Here is a 12,827-nt window from a genome sequence, read left to right as displayed (position 1 = left end):
ATATGCGGAGACACTGACAGTCAAAGGCACACACAAAAACATACATGCAAACTCATACATACACAATAAATCCCAAAATTCTGAGACCGCAAGTAAAAATACTTCTATTTTGCATTCCTTACTAAATTAATAAAAAACGTCTCATTTCAAGTTATGTTATCTGTATAACAACTTCACTGAAATGTAGAATCTTTTTAAATTTTAACATAAATTTCAGAATCTGTTGTATTTAGTATTTGGTATATCCCTGTTGTGTACTTGAGCTGGCATGGACACCACCATGGATGAGTACACTAAACCACCTGAGAGTCAATGGAACAGATAAAACTAAGTAAACATCTAGATAAACAAAAGCATTAACATAGTCAATTTCCCAAATGCGCTTGTATTTGAATAGTGAAATAGAAATAGTGTGAAATCCTGAATATTTCTTCTTCTCCAGGTTCCAGATTCTGTTGTTTATCTCCAAGGGAAAAACAATCCCAGATTTTTGGACCCCACTGTATATACACAGACACAAATAGGCCTAACTAGGGCTAAATGATTTGGGGAAAATATCTAATTGTGTTTTTCTGACCAGTATTGCGATTGCAATTTAAATTTAAATGCATTTGTTTTTCATTAATTAATTTTCAGGTCTGTTATTTTTTGGCTAAGAAGACTAGAATATCCATACTAAATGCACCAGACTGTCAGTAAGTTGTGATGGTTGTGATGTCACATATACAGAACACTGGTGTTTTTTTGCTTCTGATTGGTTTACCTAATCTACAGGCAGTTCACAAGCTGTTTTTTTTGGGTTAAATTTTCTCAAAACAATAAAGAGACATTCGCTAAAACAAGGCAACATTGTTGATTTACACTTTACTGTATAAATTTACTGTCCAGGTATTTTTATCCTTCTTGTAAGATATAAGCAATGCACAACAATGGTTTTAAAGACCAACTGTGTGCCTTAAATAAAATTTAAGGTCAGGGGAAAGATTGTTGTAGTTGTACAACAGTAGAAGTTGTACCCTTTCAAAACATAACATTTAAAAACAGCATTAAAATAAAAACCTGGAGTCAATATAACTTAAAAAAGTATATGGAATATGGAATGGAATATGGTACAATATGTAGAAAATGGTTTTGTTCCCTAACTAATGGGCCTGTAGATATACCCTTGCTGTACTAACACAGTGACAGTTCTGAGAGTGCACATGGAAAAAAGCACGTTATGAAAATGTACACATTAACCTTAATGCTGTCTTTTACTTCAGAGCTGATGGTTGCTGCTGTAGTATGATCTGTTTGCCTCTCTGAGTGTTTAATAACAAAAGCCCATAGGACTTCTTGTGACGCTTTCAGTGCATTAAAAGTGGTATCTAACTAAAAGTGGTATATACTAAAATTAAGAATGGAAAACCCTGTGTGACAGTAAGCAGTGATATGAGTGTGCATGAAACAAAACCAGCACTACAGTTACAGATCACAGATTGGGCTGCAGAGTGGTCACTCATAAAAAAGTAAAACTACAAGAAATTTCACTTTGATTGATAAATCTGCGATACATTTGCGATAAATTAACAAGTGGTCCCAGTCTTAAAAATAATCATGCATAGTAGTTTAGGTGAAAACCAAAAACTGCATTTTTTACATCACCACTTCTTTAAATCCACTTTCCTGCTGTGTGAGACAGCAGAGGGGCCTTACAGAGGGATTTCACCATGTGTTCTTGAATTACATCAACAGGATTCAGGGCCCAGCTCAGGGGAGCAGCTGGTATAGTATTACAGCAAGTTTTCTATCACTACCCACTGCACAAACATCCTTTAGCTACAAAAACTGCAAATTCAGATGATTCCAGTATTTGTCAGTCAGTGAGTTCACAATTTGTATCTTAAAGATATTGTAAAACTTAAATGTTCACTGACTGCAAACTGGTCTACCTGAAATGATGGTAGATCTATAGGTACTGTTTTGTCTGGTGGATAGTGCTAAAACCAAATTTTGCACGCAGGCCTTGCTGTCTGACCTGCGACTGGACAGACCAAACATAGATGTGTCAGAGTCCAACCCTAAAGCCCCCAACACTGCACAGATTAGAGCAGTGCCTAGATTTTGTCATTACTGTTACCTGCACTGTTGTTATAACCAGCTTGTCACCTACCTACCAGTGACTAAAATATCCATGACCATAAACTGGCCTCAAAGTCTGGATTACAAGACCTCTAGTTTTGAGTGTTCTCTGATACACCTGTTTCAGCATGTCAACAAATCATCTACCTCTTTTATGATGTGAAAGGAAAACAATAAAGCCTGCAGTGTTGTGGAATTTAGGACTTCTGCATTCACTAACACCAAAAGTAGTCACCTGCCACCTTTGTGTATCACATACACTCTTAAAAATAAAGCTGCCCTAAAGGGTTCTTTGAAACCACAGTGTGAATGGCACAAAAGGCCAAGTCACAAACCATTTAGGAAGCTTTATTTTTAGGGGTGCATGTTCTCATTGTACAGTATCACGAGTGAACGAGGCAATGACCCAAGCGGTTATGTAAATTAAGCATGTTTCTTTTCTGTTACTTTTGTTGCCAATACATTACTGTAGGACATTACTGTACATGGCTACATAAGCCCTTAATGACAACTGCTAGAGGCCAACCTCAACATTTATAAACACTTATTCCAAAAGGCATCATATGTAAAGTTGACATAAGATCTATCTCAGATGACATTCTTTTTTCTGACATTAGGTTAAACACTCTCTGGGCTGAAATGACACTTTGAAGCTTAGTCACAGTCTGGCTGTTCACAAAAGTGATCATTTTCTGTGACTCTTGGGTAAAGTGACTTGCATTTTACCATCTATAATACTTAGGCTATGCCATAGTTGTTATACAAAGCTATGTCATTTCACCCCAAAAAGAGTAATGATGCAGTTTAATGTCAGACAAAATCAATGTCACCTTTGTTTAGGTGACAGTATTATGTACTGCCCTACAGCAGTGTTACCGTTTTTTTTTCCCCGATACTATTTGCTGTTGAGGAACAAATGTTCACTGGGAAAGTACTGACTCTTAAGAGTCTCAAAATATCTCACAAATATCCAGCAGCATTTGCCGTTTTGAGAATGAGTGAGAATGCATGGCTAAACCTCACATTCAGAATAGCATACTTGTTTTTTATTTTTATTTCTTATTTTATATACACTGATTTGCTTGCTTTAATCTTCAAAATTCATATTACTGACCATATTTAACACATTAACTTTATTGGGCTAGGTAGACAAAAAAGTGGGCATTAGTTAACCTTGCCCAAACAAGCAAGACTGTTAGCTTGTCTTGAGTTAAAGGATGATCAGTCTGATGTAACATTCACTGTGTTCTCTCGCTGTTTGTTGGGTTCCCTGGATACATTCAAAAGGGTAAAGAGGTATGTGAAAGAGATGAGTCCCCCCCCCCCCCCCCCGCCCCCCACCCCCCACCTCCTTCAAACCTTCTCCTCTTCCCCATCTTCTTTGCATGTCCAGTATCCCACTAACCCACCCTGGATGGAGGGCTTGTATTTGTACCAAAACCCCTTACCCTCCCCATGGCTCTATTGCAGAGCATTAAGCAAGCTGCTTGTGTGGGCATAAGTGCCAGACGTACGGCCGCTTCTTCTGCCCTGAAGCAGCTCCCGACGTGCCCTTTGAAAATGAAACCGAGCTCATTTTCACCAACGTCGTCTTGCACAACCCTGACACCCCTTCTCCACCTTCTGCTCTGTGGACAGTAAAATTCCAAGTGTTGAATTATCTCGTCAAGAGATTATTTCACTCCAACAGAAAGCCAAATAATGGCCCTTATTCATCAAATTTGCATGATCAAAATGACATATGCAATCTTCATCAACAGGTTTGTCATTTACCAGCTTCACCACTGGTGTATCTTCATGATCAAACTTATGTCTGCTCAGACTACAAATTTGAGTGTAATATGTAATATTTTGATTCCTTGTATTAAAATGAAATATAATTCAGTTTAGATAATGACAATATGCAATTTGTTACTCAGCAGAATTGATGATAAGTCATGGGAAAAAGAACTGATTATTAAATATTTCGTGATTCTCTTTTAAAAGGTCCTGAATCGATTCACAATATGTCACAATTAAATTTCTCAGCATAAATAAAGTTCTATAAGGTTCTATATAGGTCACAGGGTTTCTTTTTTAAACAAAATATTTTAACAGTAACCAACAATTCCAATTCTCATAAATAATGAATTTTAATGGTGACACTCCAATTTTGTCCAAGACTAGTCTTCATCTATGTCCAGAAAAGATTAAGCCATGAAATGTGATACAAAAAAACAAAAATACCAAATAAGTTTTATTTTATAAGTTTTAACCTATTAGATGGTGAAACAAAGCTTAAGAAGTGCACAGAGTTTATGCTAAATTCAAATTCAACTAAGCTAACAGCACTAACACTGAAATGCATCAAGATACATGGAGAATTGTTTTATAATTGCATCTTTTTACCCTAAATTGAATTCAAATCTAATAATAATAATAAAGGACAACCAGTGTTTATACAATTGCTAAATTGGTTTTGCTTTCATTGGCTCCCTGTACAAGTCATACATGTGATGGTAAATTCATTTGTAAATAAAGGACTAGAGAGGAGATACTTGTGTCCATACAGCAATAGCTGATTCATCAGTTGCATTCAGATCTGCACAAAGTCATAGAACAGTTTCATAAGTCAAATGTGAAGTAATTCACATGGAGTAATTTGTTCCGGGCACTCAAATCTGCACTTGTTTCTATGCAACTGATGAATAAGGCCATTTAACCCAGATCCCAGGACTCTGTAGGAGTGAATTCAACATTGCAGATTTTACCGTGTTCATTTGCTCCAGCCTGGTTCAATCCATCATCTTAACATTTCAGTGCAGTCCCTTGATAACTGAAGCATAGTCAACAGGTATTCGGCAGACTTAGAGTTAGCCATGCTAGAAAGAGGGTTTTCACCGAGTGCTCAGTCTTCAATGCATGTGGAAGGGACCTTGTGGAAATGACCTCTTACATAGCCCCTGCATTTCTCCGACATGTTCTGCCAACTTTGAGACATGCAATACATGTGCCGACAGCAGAGCTTTCTTTTCAGCAACAGAAGAACCTATTATGTAAAACGTGTGAAATAAAGACAAAGTGTTTAAATTGTAAGCTACAATTTGGCATGAAGTCAAAAACAGTGATATCTTAGGGTTCAAATGCTGTTGCTGGAGACTGCGACTGCTGCATGGTTTTACTGAAGGACAAGCTCCTGGGTGCATGTACATATGGCTACATTAACATCAACAAAGTATGTTTGTGTGCGTGCATGTGGGAGCGACTGTGTGCGTGAATGCACACTGAAAAAACTGATGCGGTGAAGTTACTTGATTCAAAGCTGTACATGATTTCCTCATTAATAAAATACATCAACATAATGTGTCTTTCAGATCGCTTATATTTGCCAATAACTGTACTCATGTATTATATTCATGTGGAAATGATGCCCATTTTACTGATTTCAATTCCAGTCAAAACAGTTATTACGCGTTTATTTTCATTTTTGAGAAAGTTTGAAATAACTGGAGAACTTAAAGACGTAGTTGTGCATGACTTGATAGACCACCGAAATTGGCAACATCAGCAGCTAATAAACAAAAGCTAATAAAGCTTTCATCTTTGAGAGAGAAATTCAATTTCTACTCTTGCTTCAGATCTGAAAAATTCCACAGGTGTTTCTTTCCATCCGGCTACTGTATAAACACAGGCTAGACAGGATGTGTAGCTGTCAAAAAACCCATAACCTCTTGGACATATACCAAAAAAAAGAACAGTTGCAAATCAAACCCAGAAGCTTCTGGTATTCTCAGAACAATGCAATGACCACCAGACCTCAAAAGCACTGACTATGTTAAGAATTACTTGGATCATGAGATGCAGAAAGTGCAACTAACCTCTAAGACTGAACTTTGGAGGTGTAGAAAAAATATCCCTCCAGGTTTCTTTGAAAAATTGAAAGCAAGTCTTCTGAAAAGAGCTGAAACTGTTAAAAAGGCAAGGCATGCTAAAACAGGATCAAAAATGCAATACCACATTTGGTATTTGGTATAACAACATTTGGGTGTTAAGGCTTCTGTGTGATTTTCTATTCTCTGAGACTCAAAAAATAAATAACTTCATGGTTGACTGAAAATTAAATAAATGAAGGGTAGCATCTAACTTTTGCATAGTACTCTACAGTGTATTATTTTCAGATTTTAGAATATGTCATCAATGCATATCAAAACGCTCGACTTTCAAAAGTGTTTGAACCAAGTAAATGTAATGCAACACTTTATTCAGTGTGCGTGATGTGAATGTAATAGCACTGCACCCTTGTGTGCTACTCTACAGAAGAGAAGCATATAAGGTGTATTTAACCTGCATGAGAAGAAGCCTAACTCTCTGACACTCTGCAACTCTATAACAAGACAGGAGCTGTTTCTACAACGCCTCACTACCCTAAGCTCACACTCTGTGTCTCTGTGGGCCAACAGAAGAGTAACTGTATGTGTATGTGGCTGCCTGATATAGCGTTAATGCTTGGAGCTGTGAAGGGTCTTCGGGGACCATGAAGAGTGACTGAAATAAGGTGGTGACTACTACAAAGTGAGATGTAGAGGCATTTTATAAATCTGTGGAGCATCAGGCCTTGCACCAAATCCAAGAAAGAGACCACATCTCTTTGAAAAATAGTCCCTCTTGCCCTCAATACATCTTTGCACTTATCTCTGTCACTCTCACACGTTAACACGCTCTTCCTCTTTCACAAACACACTCTTTGCAGGCATTTGCGTGGTGGTCTGATCTGATGGTGGAACATGCAGAGACGTTTCTGTCCCTCTATGCTGTGGACATGGATGCAGCACTGGAAGTCCAGCCCCCAGACAGCTGGGACAGTTTTCCTCTCTTCCAACTGCTCAACGACTATCTGCGCCTTGACTGTAAGGACTACAAATGCTTCTTGTTCCAAGCTATTTAATTTTACTGTAATCTTTGCTAGACTCTGTGTGGATCTTTATATCAGGGCTGCTGTGGTTACTAGACTGCTTATTTTAAAAATTAGATTTTATCTTTTTGATGAGTTTGACAACGTTCAAATGGTGATTTGGACATTTTCCTATTAATCTCTCTTATAGTTAGAAATAAAGCCTAATATTTTTATGTTTTTTAAATAGGTTTTTAAAAGGCATCCTAATGTATTTTTTCCAGTAAAGTATTTTGGCTATGGATAATTTGTTATTGTTCAGTCCATTTTTACTGTTTGGCTTTTTAAAAAGCTTGGTTATTTGAGTAATCAAAAAATAATAATTTATAGGGCTGGGAAATATGGCAATATGCATCATTATTGTGATAAATTACCTCACAATGTCACAATATGCTTCTCTGAGTATATCATGGACCATTTTCAGTACAAAACACTAAGCAGCTGCATGTTTCCTTACTAAGAAAGCGTAATTAGTGCTGTTTAAATTGTTGTAGTGCAGGGTGTGAACTGTTGAATACAAATCACTATTTGTTGTTTCGATAGCATTTTTAAAATGGGGCACTACTGTTTCTGGTTCCTTTTGTCTGTTCCAACTTACCAGATGTCAGAAAAATTAAATATTGTGGCATACTGTGTATTGTGAAAAGTTCTTGAAGTATTGTGAAATATTTTTAACACATTGCCCTGCTCTAATAATCAGTAGAATACTGAATTACAGTCATTATCTCCAGTTACCAGTCATTATGTGGCCCATTTCATGCAAAAGCGCTCATCTAGTTCTGCCCCACTGTCAAGCCTGACATCAGTCTGAGCTTCCCACTCTTGCGTATGAGTTTCCAAATGTCTTTAGCCCATCTTTCCAAGTTTAAACCTCCATATCTCAGTTTCTCACTTACTGGAAAATTAGCTCTGCCTCTGTGTAAAGCTTAGTGTTTGTCTGAAATGTCCTGGCCAAGTTATAGGGTTTGTGGGCCTATAACTCCATATCCCTGAGTAGTAGATGGGATGTTTTGGTGGTAATGAAATGAGGGATAGCACTATGTTCTCCTGAAACTTGACATCAGTTAAAACCCTCCTTTGCTGAGTTATGGCAAACAGCTCTAACTAAACAAACAAGAAAAGAACAAGAGCTGCAAATTATCAAAAAAAAATACTCACTGTTATGTGGCTATGCTTAAATAATACATAATAGAATCAGAATATCTGGAAAAATGAAAAGACAAATGAGATGGAGGTAATTCAAAGAACAATAGCTTCAATAATGACTTATAGAATAATGGTGGCATGGAGAGGGAAAGGCATGTTGGGGTTAAACTGACACATTAAATGTAAAGAGATTGCTGGAGGCCTTCTCATGTCATTAATGAACTGCAGTGGATGAGGAGTTGTCCATGGTGCTGAACAAAGACACTTCTTGCACTGCAGTGGACTAATTATACTGGTGGCATTCTTGGCACAGCTTGACAGGCTGTTGTCTAGTAACCTATTCTCAATGTTAAATAGCACGTTCTGCTTACTGAGAAAAAAAAAGAGAACGAGAGACAGAGGGGGTGGGTGGGGGGGTGTTTTTTTCCTATTTCATTTCAGTGAGTGTACATGTACTACTAACAGCTATTAGCACCACTAACACCAATTTCAACAAACCTGCACATCTCATAGCTTGCTGTCAGTATTAGATTGGACAAAAACTCCCATATTTGGCATTAAAATATTGGAGATCAAAAGAACAAAACAGATTGCACATATCTAGCAAACACAACACAAACACATTTGCTCAAGCACTGCCCTCAGCTTGTACTGCATCTGGGCATTCCACATGGAAGGTCACTCTGCTTAGCCCGTAGCACTCAGCTCAGCTTATGTGCTATGAAATGGCCTTAGCACCAGACAGGCGCTAAAGCAGGAGGCTGTTCATGCTGCTAATGAGGTCTAAAACAGAGCAGCCCAAGAGCTCTGAGCTGCAGCCATACGCTCGCGGACACACACAGCCAAGTGGACAACCACTGCCACTCAAGTGGCTAATTGGAACAGAGCAATCAGGGAGGCAAACAAACATGGCACCTACTGTGTATGATCGACCTTGAGTAGAGAGAGAGAATGAGAGAGTTAGCACCAGGAAGAGGGAAATGCTATAGGCTGCTGTTGTGTTTTGCCTTTGGACAACATTTTGTCTTCCCTCATCCTTGTATGTTTATAAGCCGCAGTTATATCTGGTGATAACAAGCACATTGTAAAATTTGATAATAATTCATTGTCACTCAGCTCATTAAAAATGTGGCAGAGAAATTCTGCAGGATGTGCAGATTCTAAACTTTCAATTCATACCAAATATGTGTTCATAAGGAGAAGAGTAAGGAATATATTTGCTTTTAAAGAGAAGGCATGACTGCAGTCTTGTTTTACAGAAACATTGCAACATGTCATTTTTTGCTTCAAAACGAATGGGAAAAGTATAGACTTGAACCTGATGAAGCTGTCCATACAGAATGTAAAATATTGTGCAGAAGTCAGAGACCATTCTTCCTTTATTAAATTTCCTGACAAAGCAATGAAGTACAAGTTATTAATTTGTTCATATTCCAGAGAAGATTCAATACAGTATAACCCATTTGCCAAGAGAAGGGGGAAATGAAAAAGAAAATAAGTTTCCAAAACCGGAGTTTTAAAATTTAAAAAGGAGAAAATGAGACCATTCAAGACCTGATTGACCACTGAAAACTGCCACAATCAGATAAACAATACATAAAGCTTTCATCTTTGAGAGAGAGGAGAAAATCAAGCTCCAGGTGTTTCTGTGCATTCTGTGCAAGACAACACACCATGAAGTCTTAAACGATGTATAGCTGTCAAGAGGCCGTTACTGAGAAAAGGGAATAGACAAAAAAGAAGAACATATGCACATAAAAAGCCAGTGTTCTCAGAACAATGAACTGTCCACCCCAGAGTCCAGACCTCACTGAACAAAATAAAACCAAAAGCAAGTCAACTCAATATTACTGAATTAAATAAAAACCGAAAGCATGTCTTCTGAAAAGAATGGAAGCTGTAATGAAGGTAAATTGTGGATACATTAGTACTGAAAAAAATGTTTTAGTTGTTGAGGCTTTAGTGTAATTGTCTGTTAAATGTGGTTTCTGTTTTTTTCCGGACACTGAAAAATAAATATTTTGTACTTAAATACCATTTCTACTTGAAAAATGAAGAATGGTCTGCAAGTGTTATTAAATACAGAAATGCGTTTATGTAATGCAGCAAAACTAAAAGAATAACTCTTAATGGTGACTAGTGTTTTAAGCATTATTATTTAAGCATTATTGCATTATTACAGCAAACCACATAATCTTTGGATAATTCTCTTTTCTCCTTATCTATAGACAACCTGTGTAATGGGAAGTTCCACAAGCACCTGCAGGATCTCTATGCCCCTCTGGTGGTGAGATATGTGGATCTAATGGAATCTTCCATTGCCCAGTCCATTCACCGGGGCTTTGAGCGTGAGTCCTGGGAGCCAGTAAAGTAAGAGACCTTCCTTCTCCAAGCTTTTGTTTACCTGGTACTGTAGCACTGTACTAAGTATAAAATGTAAAATTAAAAGAAAGTTATTGTGTACAGGAAACATCCAAATTATCTCCTGATATTTTCAGATTGGTCCATCAACATTGCTAAAACCTAAGAACCCAAACAAATGTACAGAAAAATATGCACTATGTTGTTATTGTAAAATGTTAAAAAATGTCCAGTACAGTTCTGTCAAAGTTTTTTTATTTATTTGATCATTTTATGAATTATTCTTGCTGAATTACAAAGGAAATAACTTTTTTGGTCAAAGACATACCTTTTTTTCCTCTCTCCTCATGCTTGCATGCAATATTTAATGCTATGGCAAATGCATAACTGAAGACTCTTCTTTTTGCTTTCTCATAATCCATGGGATCTGACCAAGACTCTCATCATTATCAACATATCCAGCATATTATTATCTTGATCTGACTTTCTAAATCATACAGTTATTTTTTCTCAGTGTATACAGTTTTTCCTGCTCATCCACATTACATTCTTTCTTCTCTGTCTTTTCTTTTTTTCCCTCTTCACAGGAGTTTAACAAGTAATCTGCCCAATGTCAACCTACCAAATATGAATCTCCAAATGCCTAAAGTTCCAAATCTACCAGTGTCAGTTAGTCTGCCACCAGTCCAAATACCTAGCTTTTCCGCTCCCAACTGGATGCCAGCTTTATTGGAGACAGAGTGTGTACTGAGTCTGTACTGGGTTTTGGTTCATGTAAGCATGGCCTTGGTATGAACATAATTCATCAGTTTTTTTTTTATTATTATATTGAGGCTGAGTTTGGGAATTCTCCAAATCAAGAGAGCATGATCTGATGACTGGCCCAAAAAGTTGGGTGGTAAAACCCTACCCACTTAAAAACATTTGCTTGCTGCCAAACTAGAAGAGGAGCTAAAACTCAATGAGGTCAAATTACTTTTCTCACAGAATGACACAAATTGTGTAATAAAATTGGGGGACAAAAGAAAAACCTGTAATATGAATGCTGCATATGTGTACATGCAATATGTGGTATACTGCATTAAGCCATGAGTTACCTCAACTGAGTAAACTGTTGATGCCAAGGCCACAGCATGGGAACTTAGCCCCTGTACTACTGAGAGTGTAAAAAAATGGAAAGCCTTATTGGCTATTCATTTACTCGTTCAAGCATGTTGAAAGGCAGAAAGATATAAAGCAAAAAATAAACACCAAATAATATCTTAGTGACATCTGAAAAATACAACTGAAAATTGTATTTTGTTTAAAGCATGGTTCTTTTGTATCTTTCTGCTACCTCTCCCTGCCCTTGTATAGTAGAGAGGTGTTGAGAGTGCTCTTTCCTCTAACTGTACCTATTGGGTGTTGAGCCCCAGTACTGTAGGTCTTCTGTATGATGCTTTAGGGAGTACACCCTGGGCATGCTGACGGAGTTCTACAAAGTTCCGTTATTGGTCCACTCCCTTTTTCTTCTGTGTGACAAGTGACTGCTCTGAAGTGAGTCTAAAGCTTCAGTGCAGCAGGCATTCCTATTCAGTAGAAACTACACCATTCTCTAGGAAGCCATTCCGTGGTGCATGTTTCTGTTATTATTATCATATTAGTAACATTGACAGCTACCTATCAAACTGAAACTTGGACTTTTCCAACTAAAGTTTTGTTTCTCTAAAAGAATTCTAGATAGAATAGAAATAGGTAATTAGAATTTATATAGCAACTAAAGTTAGAAATGTCTGTTTTATTTACAACCAAATCTGCTCTAATCCTAAACTCTGGTCTGTGGCCATCTGTGCAGTAGGTTTCTACTGAGGATGTCTGGAACAGGTGCATGGGTGCATTCTCCTTGAGCTGTGATGAGTGCTGTGAAAGATATTTTTTCTTTTCTTTATTTCCTTTTCTTAAAATCAGGTACAGTAAATTAGTTTTTCAATCATACTGATGATTAATTCAGGGAATCTCCAAATCCTTACTTCCCAAGACTTTTTTTGGCAGATAAATTTTGCCCACAAATATTTTTTTCATATTTTTTAATGTATTTAAAAATGTTTTGCAATTTCCAATGTAAAAAAAACTATCATCTTAACTGAACAAATATATGTATATTTGCAACAGCAATTCGAAAGCCAAATTTTATTAGCCGGTTAATTACAAACCAAAGTAAAGTAAGCATTATTTGTGTTGGAAAAATATAGCAAATTTTGTTCCTTAAATCGGCAACCGATATGGCAGA

At 37.1% G+C, this 12,827-nt stretch overlaps 1 protein-coding gene across 28 annotated transcripts in view; it reads left to right on the top strand.

Moving 5' to 3' along the window:
* Positions 1-12,827, top strand: part of cadpsa (Ca2+-dependent activator protein for secretion a) — a 192,419-nt gene that overhangs the window by 153,166 nt on the left and 26,426 nt on the right. For 7 of the 28 annotated variants that reach the window (XM_017711814.2, XM_037532093.1, XM_037532096.1 and 4 more), the window contains 5 exons: positions 1,735-1,764; positions 3,409-3,417; positions 6,851-7,007; positions 10,426-10,567; positions 11,146-11,298. In XM_017711814.2, coding sequence (XP_017567303.1) covers positions 1,735-1,764; positions 3,409-3,417; positions 6,851-7,007; positions 10,426-10,567; positions 11,146-11,298 — 491 coding nt within the window. The remainder of the gene's footprint in view (positions 1-1,734; positions 1,765-3,408; positions 3,418-6,850; positions 7,008-10,425; positions 10,568-11,145; positions 11,299-12,827) is intronic. The other 21 variants (XM_037532118.1, XM_037532107.1, XM_037532099.1 and 18 more) reach the window with 5 other exon arrangements.

This window comes from Pygocentrus nattereri, chromosome 21, assembly GCF_015220715.1.
Source record: "Pygocentrus nattereri isolate fPygNat1 chromosome 21, fPygNat1.pri, whole genome shotgun sequence".
Taxonomy (NCBI): domain Eukaryota; kingdom Metazoa; phylum Chordata; class Actinopteri; order Characiformes; family Serrasalmidae; genus Pygocentrus; species Pygocentrus nattereri.
This window is presented reverse-complemented; position numbering and strand designations above follow the sequence as displayed.